This window comes from Engystomops pustulosus, chromosome 4, assembly GCF_040894005.1.
Source record: "Engystomops pustulosus chromosome 4, aEngPut4.maternal, whole genome shotgun sequence".
In the NCBI taxonomy this organism is placed as follows: Eukaryota; Metazoa; Chordata; class Amphibia; order Anura; family Leptodactylidae; genus Engystomops; species Engystomops pustulosus.
The window spans coordinates 100,465,858-100,484,587 of NC_092414.1; the positions used below are offsets into that span (position 1 = coordinate 100,465,858).

At 42.2% G+C, this 18,730-nt stretch overlaps 1 protein-coding gene across 4 annotated transcripts in view; it reads right to left on the minus strand.

Moving 5' to 3' along the window:
- The window catches only part of IMMP2L (inner mitochondrial membrane peptidase subunit 2), a 734,073-nt gene that overhangs the window by 144,096 nt on the left and 571,247 nt on the right, over positions 1-18,730 (minus strand). For 3 of the 4 annotated variants that reach the window (XM_072146909.1, XM_072146908.1, XM_072146910.1), the window contains exon 5: positions 6,264-6,366. The exons of the other annotated variant lie outside the window; for it this stretch is intronic. In XM_072146909.1, coding sequence (XP_072003010.1) covers positions 6,264-6,366 — 103 coding nt within the window. The remainder of the gene's footprint in view (positions 1-6,263; positions 6,367-18,730) is intronic. 4 annotated transcript variants of the gene reach the window in all.

Here is an 18,730-nt window from a genome sequence, read left to right on the forward strand (position 1 = left end):
GCTATGGATATGTGCGCCACTAAGCGCAGAACACAGCGGTCGCAAGTCTCACTACAAATTGCTCAGAATTGGCAAGTACATGCACTGCAGAAACTACAGCCACCAGCAGATCAACCAGAAATCAAATATATAGAACGCTACTGTAGGCTTCAAGAAGCTATTTGTATTCTCCTATGGCTATTTTCTAGCCAAGTATCAAAGGAAGCACACTACTATGCCAGATGAGATGACACTGAGTTATTGCCTAATAGAAATCCAACCCCTACTGAATTTTGCCACTTCAGCCTTTGCTATGGATATGTGCGCCACTAAGCGCAGAACACAGCGGTCGCAAGTCTCACTACAAATTGCTCAGAATTGGCAAGTACATGCACTGCAGAAACTACAGCCACCAGCAGATCAACCAGAAATCAAATATATAGAACGCTACTGTAGGCTTCAAGAAGCTATTTGTATTCTCCTATGGCTATTTTCTAGCCAAGTATCAAAGGAAGCACACTACTATGCCAGATGAGATGACACTGAGTTATTGCCTAATAGAAATCCAACCCCTACTGAATTTTCCCACTTCGGTCTTTGCTATGGATATGTGTGCCACTAAGAGCTAAACACAACGGTAGCAAGTCCCCCTGCTAATTCCTCACAAAATGGTAAAAGATGCAAATTAAAATAAAAAAAGTAGAACGTTATTGTAGCCCTAAGAAGGGCTGTTGGGTTCTTTGAGAATCACTCCTGCCTAACAGTAAGCTAATAGAACACCCTAACGCTTTCCCTGACCAGCAGCAGCTCTCTCCCTAGCGGCATCCAGAGACAGAATGATCCGAGCAGCGCGGCCAGCGGCTAGTCTATCCCAGGGTCACCTGATCTGGCCAGCCAACCACTGCTATCGACGTGTAAGGGTACCACGTCATGCTGGGTGGAGTGCAGAGTCTCCTGGCTTGTGATTGGCTCTGTTTCTGGCCGCCAAAAAGCAAAACGGCGGGAGCTGCCATTTTCTCGAGCGGGCAAAGTATTCGTCCGAGCAACGAGCAGTTTCGAGTACCCTAATGCTCGACCGAGCATCAAGCTCGGACGAGCATGTTCGCTCATCTCTAATAAAGTTCAATAATAACATATGGCTAATGAAAATGCCAAGTCTCTTCCCCTCAGGCACTACTGTGATAGAATCACTTACTAACATAGCCCTGTGATACTAGAAGCCAGAAAATACATTTATGGATAAGTGTACACCTTCCTAATGAATGAAATCAAAATGAAAACTCCTTAAACATATACATACAACCTTAAAGGAAATCAACCATTTTAAAAAATAAAAAAACACCTAGAAATACCCACCCCCGCTCCTCTTGATGTTGATCCAGGCGCTGTCCTTTGCTAGTCTTGACATGCCGGGATCACAGAGAAAAGAACCTTATAATTAGCAGTCCAGAGCGCAGCGACAAGATGTCTGTTGCTCCGGGCTGCTAAATGTACGCCTTTGCAATCTTCTGGGCTCTGGGCTCTATGGAGCCCAGAGCATCTAGGGAACATTTGCATAATTCTAAAATCTTTTTTTTGTAAAAACCAGTGTATAAGGAGCTAAAAGAAGAGCAGATGCTGCCCGAGGGTGCACACACCAATATGTACTTGGTTTACAGTCCTTCAGGTTAGGCTTCTAGGTCCTTAAAGGAAATCTACCATCAGAAATGTACCCAATAACGTAGTTCTGATATTAGGTGGCTAGTAATGTGCTAAACCCTAATCTAGTTTTACCTAATCCTAGAATACTTTCTAAACTAAACTACACTTTAGCTAATATGTTAATTATCACCAGAGGCTCCTGGGGTGTGGAGATGCCTTTGCTCCCACTGCTTGGAGAGGCTACTCCACGCCCCAGTGCTTTACTCATTATGAAATAACAGGGAGAAAGCACTGGACACCCTAATGTTCTGAAGGTCACGCTTTCTCAGGTGTGCATGAGTTTCGTGCCTTGAGTGACTGGATCATGTTCACTAAGAATTTTTGTTGTATTCAAGATACTTTTATGATGATAAAGACGCCTTCTTCATGACAACTGCGGTATTTTAGCCGTGCAAATGGAAGAAACACCGATTTAAATTTTTGCATCAGAAATGATTGTAGGTGATCTGTTGATCAATTCTAAAAATATATTACTAAAATATTGTAATCTTTTTAATCATGTATGACTCCCTTTTCTTGAGTTTTGTGTCCAAAATATGCATTCTTTGAAGCAACCCTCAGCTTTCAACAAACTCCACATATCTCAGTAGTTCAGTGTGTCTATATGAAAAGTAACACTGTTTATGTTATGTGTAATTTGCTGTAACCTATTATGTGTAATTTACTGTATGCATTCTTTATTTTCTAACGGTTTTCTCACACTGCAGCCTCTATATGTAGCCTGCTGTTGTCTTCTGCATATATGTAACCTTCTTATAAAAAGATCTCTATAATAAAATCAATGTAGCTTTGCTAACAACATACATTTGGCACTAATGCCTTAAAAACGTGGTGTTGTTTTTGTCTGTTTTTTTGCTAAATCCGTATAGCAATAGAGGACATTGAAAAAAAAAAACCTTTAAATATGACTACAAGTAATTTATGTGAAGTATATACAGAAGAAGTGTCCTTCAGTCATTGCTGTCAAGGGAAGCAGAAAATGATCCAGAAATCTGCTCTCTCAGGGAGCCAGGAGTTGTGCACTTGAGAAAAATAGCTGCATTTTGCTCTTGTTAAAGCTTATTGAATAGATCTAAAATTGCCCATTTATGGGGATATTACCAGATCTATAGAACATTGCATAATGTATATCTGCACTGCTAGACATAGTACCAGACTTCTAAACAATTTTGTAAATGTTAATTGTTATAAAAATAAAGAATATAGAGATGTGGTATTCGCATGAAGAGGAATAAATACCAACATAACATACACATGTCACAAAGTAATGGCGTCTGCACAGGTTTCCACTAAAACACCCTTACCTATGGACCCTTGACCATGCATTAAACAGGATCCAATGGATCTAGTTAATTGGGGTGAATCACTGTTTTTTTAGCCAGTGTTTTTATTTCCTTCCTTCCTTCCAATAGTATAAGAGTTGGAATCCCTTGCTGAGAGGTTTAGTAGTTTGGCTGGATGGCTACCTTCAGCCTATGGTGAAGATAGTTCCTGGATATCTTCTGGCTACCAAGGATGTAGTGATAGCTATGAATCAAGTTAAATGGCATCTGCCCTTTATAGTAGCATACCGCATGTTAAAGCTCTTACCAACACCTGCTTGTCAAGTACATACATTGTTTGTTTGATTTCAGTCAATATTTACTGTCTGCTATTGTCCTGCTTACTGCAAAAGTACTGAAAGAGAGGTGAGACAGTGTAGAGCCAGATCACAGAGGGGCTAGGGTAGCCTCTCAGGCTCAGTAGCATAATTGTAAAAGCTTTAAAAGGAATAACAAAAATAACAAGATTACCGGAGTAAAAGTGCCTGGATCTATGAGTAAGTGTCCCTGGTTTATCATGCTGGATTTTGATGGTTTCCTTTAAATAGAGTATTTTCAATCATATTATGAATCTGGAAATTATCACAAAATCAGCACCATACTATACATATATTTGTAGCAGTGATAAGGTATGCTCCTTAGTGCTTTATCCAAGAGGCTGGAACAGATCTCAATCTCTCCATGAAGGATGCATGGTTTCTGGTGTCTACATTCACAATCACATGGCCAAGGGCATGGTCCTCCTGACCAATCATTCATGGCAGCCAAAGGGGCCATCCTTATCAAAGGAAACTATTCGGCCTGTCAGTGCTGTCAGGGCATAAATGCCTATATTGGAGAACAATGCAGCTGCCATTGACACTACTAACTGTGCTGCAGAGCTCTGGGCACAGGTATAGATCATGTGCAAGAAAGCCTGCTTGTACTTGGTCAGCTACACTGACTCACAGTGCAGGCGCCGAGAACACCAAGGAAGAGCCCAATCTGCCTACTTGGTCTCGTCTCTAGGGGAGTAAAACGTTTAATATTTTTATAGCACAAAGTTGTTTTAGAGTACCAAATAACCCTGACCAGTTCTCTAAGGACTGCATTCCTTCTAACATTAGAAAAAATAGGGTTATAATAATAAATTATAAAGTGCCGATATGTTACTGTTAATACCTATTTAAAGGAAATTGTCCATACAATGCAGTTTGCATGCAGCACAGAGCAGGGCGAGTTGAACTGATATATACGCCGTTTTGTTAATAAAAGCTTTAACATAACTTGCCATTTATTTAGCTTAGTATGCACAAAGTGGAGATTCTGGCATTTAGTAACTGCCTCCTTGACTTCTTTTCATAGAAAGAGACGAGATAGAATAAAATGAATAAAACATAACAGAGACAGAATCTTCTCCTATTAGATTATGTAGCAATGTATTCCATTCCTCTGGTCCTATTGCATGCTGCAATGAAGATTACATAGCATTTTCACAGTGTAGCTACTTTTAAGACTATTTTATGGAAAGAAGGTACAGGAAGACTCAGGTAACCAACTGGACGCATCTGGTCTACAGTACATATTGATTCACCCATTCCATTATATGCCATAGACATTCAATATCATAACTTCACCATATATATTTAAAGCCAGGAATTCATTAGTTTAGGCTCTGGCATAAGCCTTCCGCTACTTTTGCTCTTCTTTACAAATGATAACAAAAGAATGGTGCTTTATCGACAATGAGATGAAATTGTTTTCCAAAGTATTCTCTATCTGTAGACCTAATAGTTTGACATCTCAGCCCCGAATAATGTTTAATACAATGTTGAAAACCCTTACACTCAAACACACTAAATGGTTTCTTTTACAATGTATTGAGAGCTACAAAATGATTCAGCAATGAATTTATATATCGAAAAGTGTAAAAAATCAAAAGCTATTATAATGCCACAAGTGGTGGAAATCACACAGCAACATGAACATACTGTATACTTTCAGCAATTTCCCATTTTAAAGCAATAAATCCCATCCAATGACTGTCGGTTTAGAATGAGAACACATAGTTCTACTATATGACTAAGTAATCGCCCTTAACAGCACAAGAATAAAAATAAACTGAGCATTATACCTGGAGGTCTTACTTGCCAGCAAAGCAACATACATTTTGATATTTCAAAGAAATTAAAACAAGCTGCTATGAAGAGAAATACCTTGAGGAAAACACCAAATAAAGCATCAACAAAAAGGGGGAATTAAATTGGAACATTGCCCATAGATATAGCACAATGATAGCATAGCCTTTGAAGAAACGAGAATTTGATCCTTCATGTTTTATCTATTTGACTGATAGGCAGTATAGATGCATAATGCAGATAGAAAGGCAGATGCCACAACCAGACAACACACGTCCTGTGAAAGCACATTAATATCAATGGCTTCCAACTCATCAGGATACACAACACTTTCTCCCCTTTTCCTATATCCCTCATGGTAGGTAGTGATTGACAGGTACATGTACACAGCAGTCTGTCAAGCACTTAGGAAGTAGAAGTAGTATTTTTCTCCTGGATACACCAGACTTTAATAGTCCTGCTCTGATTTAATGATACATAAAGTGAAGTCTCCTGTCTTTTACCGCATCAGCCAGACATTCCTAACCATATAATGGCCACAGATAGAGGGTCATGTAATCTCTATCTGTCCATAAACAATCACCCTGCAAGGGACTTAATCTTATATTCATGAATACTATCATAAGGTCCTGGCAGGGCAATTGCTCATGGACAGTTACAGATCACATGACTCTCCATCTGCAGGCATTTTATGGACAGGAATGTTTGGCTGATGAGGTAAAAGATAAGAGGCTTCACTTAACATATCAATAAAGTCATAACAATAGATGTGTATTGGTAAATTACCTAATATCCTGCCCCCCCACACACACACATACACACACACACTTACACACATTATAAAAAGCATGTAGTACAGTGACCAGCCCCTTTAAGGAGACAAATTCAGATTTTTTTTGGTTATACCTAAGAACGCATTTGCAGACGGTCGCCTTCTATACATAGCAGTCAACAGTAACTGCTGCTAAATGTAAGCTCTTCCATTTGTATCAATAGTTGGTCTACATTCCCCTCTCTTATAATTAAAGAGACCACTGGACAGTAGTGACATTGATGCTTGTACTCAGTGTGATTTTTTTTTCATTTTAAAGTAACAATAACAATATATAGCTTCAAAAAAAGTACAAAATAATGCAAAACTTACAGGTCCAAAGGCATTACTGTCAAAGCTATGCCCATGATGATCTCCTTCTACCCACATGTGACCATTGGGAATCTTTACATATTGATTCTTGTGTCCTATTGTTCTGTTTGAGAAAAAAAATAAGCCATTATAAGTTTTGATTTTCTAAAGCCATGCACTAGGATTCCTAGATAATATTTAGTCCGATATCTAACCAATGATTAAAGCAAAAAATTTTATGCATTTAATGAAAGAAAACATTGTTTTTCTTCGTTGTGTTTGTTCATATGCCTGATAAAATAAATAGCATGCAAATAAGTCAGTGTCCTAGTTAATCAACATAATGTTTTCACATTTCTCCAACCTTGCTTCACACCATAAGGTTCTGCTAGAAATAAGATGAGTTTATAACGGAAGCATAAAACACTCTGGAGGAAAGCACCGGCATACTGATAAACTTTTTTGTTAAACTTTACATCTACATTGACTTTGGACTAATTTCCTAAAAAATAGTCTAAGAGTAACTATAGATGAACTCAGCTGTGAAAAACAGTAAAAAACTTTTTTTTTCCATCTTCACGGCCGATATGCTTGAGTCTGGCATTTGTGTTTCTTAGATTGATCCATGAAAGGATATGTTATTTTGTCAGTTTTAATAATGGCTAGGGCATTGATCCATTAAAGGAAATCTACCATTAAAATGAAGCATGAAAAACTAAGGACACTTACTCATAGATCCGGGTGCAGTGACTGTGATATTCTTCATATCAACGTCTCCTGCTTTCTACAATAAACTGTTAAACTTATGCTAATGAGTCATAAGGGTTTGGGGGTGGGGGCGTTACCAGAGCCCCTATGTGCTGCAGATTCACAGACTGTTACACTTTCTCCTCCCCCTGCTATGCCAGAACTTTGCCCTCCCTCTGCTTGCTGTAATCCCACAGCAGCAGAGGAAATTTCAGCACACAGTGACAAGGTGAAGGTCTCTTTGTACACTGTAGCAGCCTGTTAAGCTGCAGCATAGAGAAGCCCTGATAATGCCCCCCAGAGTCCTTCGGGCTTCGGCATAATGTTAACAGTTGATCTTACCAGGAAGGAAGCCATAGATAACAAATATAGGAAGATTACCAGAGTCACAGAGCCTGGATCTACAAGTAAGTTTCCATGGATTATCTTGCTAGATTACCTTTAAAAAGTATTGCATTCAGAGCAGTTGTATATCGAAAAATATGAGGCTGTGCATCACATGTGCATCTGCCCTCGGATTTTGTATCATATTAACACATTAGGAGCAGTTCAAACAAACTCTCTGTCCTTTACCTCTCACAGATTTGTAGTACATGGACAATTAGCTTTGCTTTTTGCCACTTAAAAAGTTTCACTTGAAAACTAAAAACATAAAAAACACAAGATTTTACAAACCAAAATGTTGCAATGTGTTTTCTTTCCACACAGTGTACATTCACAAATATGTTGAATGACAGTTTTCAGGCAGCCGGCTTGTAGGTAACAGCCACGGGATTGAGACCAGCAGTATGCAATGTAAAGTGCACAGCACTGTGGAGAAATGTAATCTCTGGGAAAATGCCTCGCTATCCCAGTGGCAAAAGCTTTAATTGGGCACACAACCTGACACAGCATGTGCTCATTAAAATTTAAATGAGCTCTCTTGATGATATGTGTGCTATATCATGATTGCCGTTGTAGAGGCCTCCCAGGACCCAGGCTAACAGAAGGAAGCATCGTACAAGAAGCAAATTAAAGTAATAACATTGGTGCACATTGGAAGCAAGGCCACACAAATGCATTACATACAAAAATGTGTGGAAAAGATCAAAAGTTAAGCAGGTATCAGTTTTCTTTTCTTCTTTTCTTAACTACTTGTTGTTGCTGCTTTATATTATAAATCAAATTTTTTGAAACATGTTTCAATGTATAGATAATACAACTCAAACATGTACATACGACTCTGCATACATTTCTTTGTTTAAATTATTTATTTATTTGTTTTTTAGTAGCAGTCCACCACATAAAACATACAGGCAGTCCCCGGGTTACGTACAAGCTTCATTACAGACACCTTTCATAACTGTTACAGCTGATCATTGTATCCAAGCTACACGTTTCGTCCAATTAGGACTTAATCATGGTTACAAAGATTGAGTCCTAATTGGACAAAATGTAGTGCTTGGATGCACTGAGTCCAAGTGCAACAAGCTGCTTTTTGTAATGCTGTTTTAAAGATGAAAAAATAAAAGAAAAAGCTTTACTTCATCCTCCATGGAAGTGCTGGAGTTCATATTTGTGAATATTATGCCTTTCTATATTACAGCAAAACTGACTTTATACATTTCTCCTCCTGATAAAAGTTCTATTGTAAGGTCAATGTGAAAGAGAACAACAGACTGGAGTGAGACATGTGTGGGACATCAGGGTAGAGAAGCCTTCAGCACCTCACAATAACAGAGCCCATGTCATGGAAAATGTCTAGTGATCTGCTAATTAGGTGCCAAGTATACGTGTCAAAGGTCTTAGCAAGTGACGAAGCAGCACTCCAAGATGAAGAAAAGTAGACTTTTATTCCACCGTCAAACAGCAACGTTTCACCTTTTCCATAAAGGCATTATCAAGCCGTTTCATGGTGCAATAAAAGTCTACTTTTCTTCATCTTGGAGTGCTGCTTCGTCACTTGCTATAGATGAATGAGGTTTTTGTTAGAACCTTTTTGAAGACCTGCACCTGCTTTACTTCAAGACGGTGCTGCTCTACATCGTTCGTTTTCTACTGTGTCAAAGGTCTTAAGTATTCAATACAGTAGTAGAAACTGGACCACAAAAGAGATGTTTACACCCTAACTCCCAACCATCAGAGTTTAAAAAGGAACTTTAACAACCCATCTCCAATCCCAAGTCATTGGACCCTTTAATATGCATGGCTGCACTGATTCAGATACCGTAATCAATTTCAATATTTTTGCCTCTATTTTTTTATATGGGCAGTGCCAGATTGCTATAGCTGAGGATCATCCATCTCACAGTTAAAGACCTAAAAATTAAAGCTTCAGGTTATCCAATATTACAATTGCTGTTATATCTGCTATCAAATAGGAGGCCCAAGGGGTGGGGGGGAAATGACAATTCCCCCGTTAAGGCCAACCTTCCACTGTTAGGTTCAGTAGAGCATATTATAGAGCATAATAAAATATAGCTTTGTTGGAGAAGATTTTATGCGCTTACATGTCTCCTAATTCTGTACTGAGAAGTTAATGAAGTGGTTGTGCTATCTCTTCCCAAGTGTATCATATTCTCAGCTCTTCTTGCTCTGTAACAAGCTGCCTGCAGATAATGCACATTTTTATGCTGACAAGCTTCCTTTTAAGAAGCTATAAAAAATATTATATATTTTTTATTTGTAAAATGCTCTAACAACTTTGAATTCACGCGTTTGTTGCTTGAAATAACCTATAGGAGCAATATTATTCCTAGGGGATATACTCTGTAAACTGCATGATCTCCTTATTAGTATGGTATATACTGGTCTAGCAGAAGAGTTTAAGTAAGCCTTGCTGACCGTGTAACAATTTATTTAAGTAATCAAGACTTGAAACTCTAATTGTAATTTGTACCCACACTGACACCTCCGGCCCTGCAATAATAAACATCTGTCATGTTTCCATTTAAGTTTCATAGTGATTTATCTAGGCAGGCAGTTTCTTATATACTTTTTAATAGCTGCACTACACAACTTGTCAGGTAAATTTCTGCTTCATTGGAGAAAAAGAAGACAATTCCATTATAAAACAGATTAAATTTATTAGCAATAATAAGCAGTGATCGGCAGAGATATACACACTAATGTTCTGCATTTATCTGAATGCTTGCAAAGCGTGCATATTATGGGATGGCTATTACTAAAGTTCAGTTGGTAAAAAAGAAAGATATTTAGAAATAATGTCCTTTACCACTGAATTGAAACTCTGGTTGGTAATGAATAATGAATGCATATTAGGTTTCAGATGTGTTACCTTAATATTCTGCAAGAAATATAAGTTTCCCAAACATTGGTGCAGATGTTTTTAACTCCATTTTTTTTAAATACATAAAAAAATTACATCTGGGTGGGCGTAGGGTAAATTTTCTTTTTAAATAACTGCCACAACTTTTTTCCTCATATCCAAATGTGTCTAATAAAAGGTATACATTTTTAAGAATGTAATATTGCCATAAGGCGAGATCTATCAGGCTAAACCTTAGAACCTTGAGTTTGTCTTCCATTGAGGCACAGTTTTGGAGTAAATGACCTATGGGTGAGCAAACAATAGTTTTTCTACTCCATACACAAACTCTGCAATCTGTTCCTGGATCTTTAGAATTCTGTATGTGGGTTGTTAAGGACACCTATTCCAGCTTAAGGATAGATTTACACTCCCTTGGTCAGTTCATTATTAACAGACCATGCAGTTTCCTGTTTCACAGACCGATGTCGAGGATGGGACCTTGTGCATCGTAGTAATACTGTACATGCTGCAAGGAGTCTCTTCTTCCCTATAGAACAGGAGCGCCGATACTGTAATCATGATCATGGTTCAACCCTTCAGTTTTGCAGGGAAGAAGGGAACTCCTTATTTTACATATTAGTATGAGTTCCATCCTTGGTAGTGTAGTCAGTCCATGAAACAGGACTCTGCATGGTTTGTGATTCACAAACCAATCACGGCAATGTTAATTTACACTTCTGAACATTATTACACAACATTCTAGATTTTGTGAAGGTGGTTTCCTGCTGTAGAATTCTCTCTTTGTGATATTTAACCTCAACTTCAACGGAAGACTGAGGCCCATGGCTGTCATCCTTCAATATTTGCAACGGGCCCTTGATGCAATGCACGAGGACAGCACTACTGTGCTCTATGTCTATGTGCTGCTTCGCTGCAGCTTACAGGGAGCTCCGGGCATAATACACTCCCTGTTCTGCCTATGCACAGCACCTTGCTGTATGTAAGTGCTCCAGGCGCCGGTGATGAGGTCACTGCGTTGTCGGTACAAGCCGATTTACTGCAGGATGAGAAAAGCAGTGAAGATGGTCGCCACCCACTTGGAGAGATCATCAGTAAAAGATATAAATACTGTTTTTAATGTCCTGCACAGGCAGAATACAGGGACAAAATAGATGGGGACATTATGGGGGCGAGCAAAAGAGATGGGGGCATTATGAATTGAAAAAGGAATGGAGGAAATATAACGAGAGCATTATGAATCCAAGAAAAGGACAGAGGGCATTATAAATTCGACCATATAGAGGGGCAATATGAATAGGCAATTTAGAGGGGGCATTATGGAAGAGGCAGAGAAGGGGAATTATGAATGGGGGTGTTATGAATGGGGGCAATATAGAGGGGGTAATATGGATGAGGAAAAGAGGGGGGCATTATGAATGGGAAAATATAGAGGGGCATTATGAATCGGGGCAAAGGCATTATTGATGAGACAAAGAAAGAGGGCATTAATAAAGAATGGGCCAAAAGAGAGGAGGCATGAATGAGGCAAAAGAGTTAGGGCATTATGGATGGAGCAATAAAGCAGGGACATTATGAATGGAGCAAAGAGGGAACATTAATTAAGAATAAGGGCAAAAGAGGAGGCACTTAATAAAAATGGCAGTAATAGTGTGCTTACTAAGAAAGGAGGCATTAAACATGGCATAATATTTAAGTGACAAAAAAGGGAACGGTAACTCTGAGGGTGCTGCCACATGAACGTTTTTGGAACGTTTTTAAACGCACTGAAAACGCATGCGTTTTTGTATGTTTCTTATGCGTTTGGCTGGTTTGAATCTGTTTTTCTTTATTTCTGGGAGTGTAAGCAGCTGTGAAATGGATTAAAACCAGCCAAACACATGATTAACATACAAAATCGCATGTGTTTTCAGTATGTTTAAAAACGGTCGAAGACCTGTCCAAGAATACACCATGTGACAGCACATAAGAGGAGGCAAAACAAAACTAATAGGGAAAGCAGAGTACTGTTATAAATTTATAAGAGGCCAGAGGAAGAGGAGAACTAACATGGCGTTATTATTCTGAAAGGGGCATAAAGGCTATGATGAGAGAGTATGATGATACCAAATATGTCTGTTTTCCACAGTCTACAGAGTTGTAGTTAGAAGTAGCAATTTAGAAGATCTGACAGGGAAGGAGAAAGACTCCATCAAGGTGTCAGTGGTAAGTTAGTGGATTTGGTTGAATTCTCTGTGCTGAGCTGCTATAATGTCACTGTTCTGTAGTATATTAGTCTTTGGATATACTGGATATTTTTCCATCTTGTAGTAATATTCATGATGTAGCAGTATTTTTTGGGTGATATTATCCTTTGTGCCATTGAATATCCCTAATATTAGATACTACACTGAGGTAATATTTGCTGCTGGTATTTCAGTACTATTTAGTGATATTGAGTTGGGGGGTCCCCATTAGGAATTCTGTCCCAGGGCCCAGAGGACACTAGTTACGCCACTGTTTCTACAACTTATTACATGCTCTAGGCTCCTCCATGTGATGAAAGCTGCCATGCTAGTCACTAAATATATCCTGTGTGTATTATCCAGTGTATGGATTTACTTGTAGGAATTTCACTGGATTTACTGCTACATTACTTAAAGAGGATCTGTCACCCTAAAAAAACTAAACTTACTTACTAAAGTAAGCAGCTCCAAGCGCTACCCAAGAAGTAACAGTGTTAAACTGGTTTTTGGAACCCTCCTAAAAAGGTAGCAAACACTGCACTGCCATACCCTTGGAATGCCAGACCAAGCTCACAGTGGTCTGGTGTAATCATGAGAGGAGGGTCCAAGGAGGAGGTGACTGCATAAAGCCTGTCAGTCACCACCGGCCTGTGGTGTGGGGGGGGGGCAGTCCGGGGGAGAGCAGAGCCTCGGACAGTCACCTCATGAATATGCCAGACTGCTGTGAGCTTGATCTGGCATCTCGAGGTTATGGAGCAGCAGTGTTTGCTTAGGTAAGCAGTTCCTAGTGTGTTTTTAAGGGTGACAGGTCCAATTTAAGGAGATAATGGAAGGCATGATGGGAACTGTGGGCAACCTACATTTAGTTTTGGCAACTGTGTGGCAACTCAGTTTCAGGGCAGATACAGGAAGATCTTCACTACCGTTGGAGTTTTTTAACAAGTAGCTTCAGAACAGAAAACACCGTAACAGAAAACACCATAACACCATAAAGAAAAGGAGGCAGCATTCTGTGTGTTCTAAAAGGGGAGATCACATAGGGCAATTTGGTAAAAATCATTATAACATCGGAGTTATGCTTTAACTCAGGGGTAGGGAACCTATGGCTCGGGAGCCATATGTGGCTCTTTTAATGGCAGCATCTGGCTCTCTGATAAATCATTGATTTATAGGGATCGGCAATGTGTACATCTAAGACACACACAGCGATGATCCCTGGATGCAGGCAGGGATGTTACCACTGCCTGTATCCTTTGTGTGACCCAGGCGCCATCGCCACACCGTTGCTTAGGTGACAGCACCTGTGTCATAGAGTAGAGCAGCATCCACTCCTCTCCACTCATCCATTGCCTAAGCAACGTTGGCAGCGGTGCCTGGGTCATAGAGAAGAGTGAGGGAGTGATAAGAAGCTGCTGAAGGGAGAGCAGGTAGTATTCCCTTTTTTTCTGTGACTACCTATCTACTGGGGGTATGTGCTGGAGCTACCTATCTACTGGGTGCAAGTATGTGCTTGCACTACCTGTCTACTGAGAGGCATGTGCTGTGACTACCTATCTACTGGGGCCTGGGTGCATGTGCTGCAGCTACCTATCTACTGGGGGCATGTGCTGGGGCTAACTATCTATTGGGGCGGTATGTGCAGTGGCTACCTAGTTACTGGGGGCCATGTGATGTGCCTACCTATTTACTGGGGGTACCTACTGGGGCTACCTATCTACTGGTGGCATGTTCTGTGGCTACCTATTTCCTGGGGGGCATGCACTGGGGCTACCTATCTACTGGGGGGCATGTGCTGTGGCTACCTATTTACTAGCAGGCATGTGATGGTGCTACCTATCTACTAGGGGGGCATGTGCCATGATTACCAGTATACTAGGGGACATGTTCTGTGGGTACCTATCTACTTGGGGGCATGTGCTGGGGCTAGCTGTCTATTTGGGTGCATGTGCTGTGGCTACATATGTACTGGGGGGCATGTACTGGGGCTACCTATCTACTGGGGGGGGGCATGTACTGGGGCTATCTATCTACTGGGGGTACCTATCTACTGGCGGCATGTGCTGTGGCTACCCATTTACTGGGGGATATGTACTGGGGCTAACTATCTACAGGGGGGCATGTGTTGTGGCTACCTATCTATTGGGGGGATGTGCGGTGGCTACCTATTTATTGGGGGACATGTACTAGGGCTACCTATCTACTGGGGGACATGTGCCATGGCTACCTATCTACTGGGGGACATGTACTGGGGCTACCTATCTACTGGGGGACATGTGCCATGGCTACCTATCTACTGCTAGGAATGTGCATACTGTATGGCTCTCACAGAATTACATTTTAAAATATGACGTGTTCATGGCTCTCTCAGCCAAAAAGGTTCCTGACCCCTGCTTTAACTGAACAGAAACTACTCCAAGAGGTAGCAACCAGGTGTTTCCAGCATAATCATTGTAAGGTGAATTTGTGGGGACAACTCAATTGCAATTCACATCTGTTAAGTGACACAGTGATTCATCCATCATAATCATAGTCATTCATAATAATAATGTAAGAGAAAGTGGGGAGGAGGTCTCACTAATAAATTAATGATAATTAGAGATGAGCGAACACTAAAATGCTCGGGTACTCGTTATTCGAGACGAACTTTTCCCGATGCTCGAGTGCTCGTCTCGAATAACGAACCCCATTGAAGTCAATGGGAGACTCGAGCATTTTTCAAGGGGACCAAGGCTCTGCACAGGGAAGCTTGGCCAAACACCTGGGAACCTCAGAAAAGGATGGAAACACCACGGAAATGGACAGGAAACAGCAGGGGCAGCATGCATGGATGCCTCTGAGGCTGCTTAAACGCACCATTATGCCAAAATTATGGGCAACAGCATGGCCATGACAGAGTGACAGAATGAAGCTAGATAGTATCTAAAACATGCAATAATTGACCCTGACACTATAGGGGACGGCATGCAGAGGCAGCGGCAGCAGGCTAGAGAGTGTCATGGCGACATACCCTAAATGGACTCAGGCTTCAAACCAATGGGTGGCAGAGAGGAACCAAAGGAGGTGAGCAAGAAGTGCTCAAATAATATCGGTACATGATAAAAGTTTGCCAGTATATTTTGTGGATTACACAGCAGGGTGGCGACAAAGTTAACATGGAAGCCATGAAAACAACCCAAAATTCTGCCTGACACAGCTCGTTTGATAAGGGGACCATGTATGGAGGCAGTGAACTAGTAGTAGATTAAAGGTGCTGCAGTTAAAACTATGTTAGTTGGATCTTGGCATGGAGCTGGCGCTCCGCTGCCAGACGAGCTTTCGCCAATCCAAGCCCCTGTCTCTAGGCTACTCCCCAAACAGCACTTTTGTATAAGATCAAGTGTAGTAGCGTTCTTATAAGTTTAGGATATGCCGGGTGAGGGGAATGTAAACAGATGCGCAAGAAGCGCATGATGCGCATGGAGCTGGCGCTCCGCTGCCAGGCGAGCTTTCGCAAATCCAAGCCCCTGTCTCTAGGCTACTCCCCAAACAGCACTTTTGTATAAGATCAAGTGTAGTAGCGTTCTTATAAGTTTAGGATATGGCGGGTGAGGGGAATGTAAACAGATGCGCAAGAAGCGCTGAAATAATATCCCTAAATGGTAAAAGTTTGCAAGTATATTTTGTGGATTACACAGCAGGGTGGCGACAAAGTTAACAACTTTGATGTGGAATGCCCTGTAATAGCTCTTGGGCGGTGTGCCTTTTGTCGCCTAGGCTCAGCAGTTTGAGCACCGCCTGCTGTCGCTTAGCGACGGCACTGCTGCTGTGCCTAGAGCTACCGACTGATGGCGCCGTGCCCACGGATGGTAGTTCGGAGGAGGAGGTGGAGGAGGGGTGGGAGGAGGAGGAGGCATAGTAGGCCTGAAACACCTGGACCGAGGTAGGCCCCGCAATCCTCGGCGTCGGCAGTATATGAGCAGCCCCAGGGTCAGTCTCGGTCCCAGCCTCCACCAAGTTAACCCAATGTGCCGTCAGCGATATATAGTGGCCCTGCCCGGCAGCACTCGTCCACGTGTCCGTGGTCAGGTGGACCTTGTCAGAAACGGCGTTGGTCAGGGCACGGATGATGTTGTCTGACACGTGCTGGTGCAGGGCTGGGACGGCACATCGGGAAAAGTAGTGGCGGCTGGGGACCGAATACCGAGGGGTGGCCGCCGCCATGAGGTTGCGAAAGGCCTCGGTCTCTACTAGCCTATAGGGCAGCATCTCCAGGCTAAGCAATCTGGAGATGTGCACATTAAGGGCTTGGGCGTGCGGGTGGGTTGCACTATATTTGCGTTTCCGCTCCAGCGTCTGGGGTATGGAGAGCTGAACGCTGGTGGATGCTGTGGAGGATCGTGGAGGCGACGATGGGGTTTTTGGGCCAGGGTCCTGGGCAGGGGGCTGACTAGCAGCTGACACAGGGGAAGGAGCAGTGGTGTGCACGGCCGGAGGTGAACGGGCTTGTTGCCACTGAGTGGGGTGCTTAGCATTCATATGCCTGCGCATACTGGTGGTAGTTAAGCTAGTAGTGGTGGAACCCCTGCTGAGCCTGGTTTGGCAAATGTTGCACACCACAGTCCGTCGGTCATCCGGTGTTTCCTTAAAGAACCTCCACACTTCTGAAGATCTAGCCCTCGCCGCAAGAGCCCTCACCACGGGAGCTTCACTAGTTGACAGTGGCGCTGATGCACCAGCTCTGGCCCTGCCTCTCCGTCTGGCCCCACCACTGCCTCTTCAAACCTGTTCAGGTCGAGGACTCTCCTCCGTCTCAGAAGCACTGTGTTCACCCGGCCTCTCAACCCAGCTTGGGTCTGTCACCTCATCATCCTCCGATCCCTCAGTCTGCTCCCCCCTCGGACTTCCTGCCCTGACAACAACTTCCCCACTGTCTGACAACCGTGTCTCCTCATCGTCGGACACCTCTTTACACACTTCCACTACGTCAAGAAGGTCATCATCACCCACAGACTGTGACTGGTGGAAAACCTGGGCATCGGAAAATTGCTCAGCAGCAACCGGACAAGTGGTTTGTGACTGTGGGAAGGGTCCAGAAAACAGTTCCTCAGAGTATGCCGGTTCAAATGGCAAATTTTCCTGGGAGGGGGCAGACTGGGGGGGAGGAGGCTGAGGTGCAGGAGCTGGAGGAGTGGGGATTTCGGTGACATGGGTGGACTGCGTGGAAGACTGACTGGTGGTGGACAAATTGCTCGAAGCATTGTCAGCAATCCACGACATCACCTGTTCGCACTGTTCTGGCCTCAACAGTGCTCTACCACGAGTCCCAGTAACTTCAGACATGAACCTAGGGAGTGTAGCTCTGCGGCGTTCCCCTGCTCCCTCATCAGCAGGTGGTGTCTCACCCCGCCCAGGACCACGGCCTCTGACCCCTGCAGTAGTTGGACGCCCACGTCCCCGCCCTCGTCCTCTACCCCTAGCCCTGGGGTTAAACATTTTTAAAATGAGAGTTATAACTTTTTTTTTTTTTTACTTTTTTTTGTTTTTTTTTGTGTTTTTTTGTGTTTTTTGTTTTTTTTTGTGTTTTTTGTTTTTTTTTGAGTTTTTAGAACCAAACAATCCTATCCTATTGCTATGGCTATTTTCTAGCCAAGTATCAAAGGAAGCACACTACTATGCCAGATGAGATGACACTGAGTTAGTGCCTAATAGAAATCCAACCCCTACTGAATTTTCCCACTTCAGCCTTTGCTATGGATATGTGCGCCACTAAGCGCAGAACACAGCGGTCGCAAGTCTCACTACAAATTGCTCAGAATTGGCAAGTACATGCACTGCAGAAACTACAGCCACCAGCAGATCAACCAGAAATCAAATATATAGAACGCTACTGTAGGCTTCAAGAAGCTATTTGTATTCTCCTATGGCTATTTTCTAGCCAAGTATCAAAGGAAGCACACTACTATGCCAGATGAGATGACACTGAGTTAGTGCCTAATAGAAATCCAACCCCTACTGAATTTTCCCACTTCAGCCTTTGCTATGGATATGTGCGCCACTAAGCGCAGAACACAGCGGTCGCAAGTCTCACTACAAATTGCTCAGAATTGGCAAGTACATGCACTGCAGAAACTAAAGCCACCAGCAGATCAACCAGAAATCAAATATATAGAACGCTACTGTAGGCTTCAAGAAGCTGTTTGTATTCTCCTATGGCTATTTTCTAGCCAAGTATCAAAGGAAGCACACTACTATGCCAGATGAGATGACAC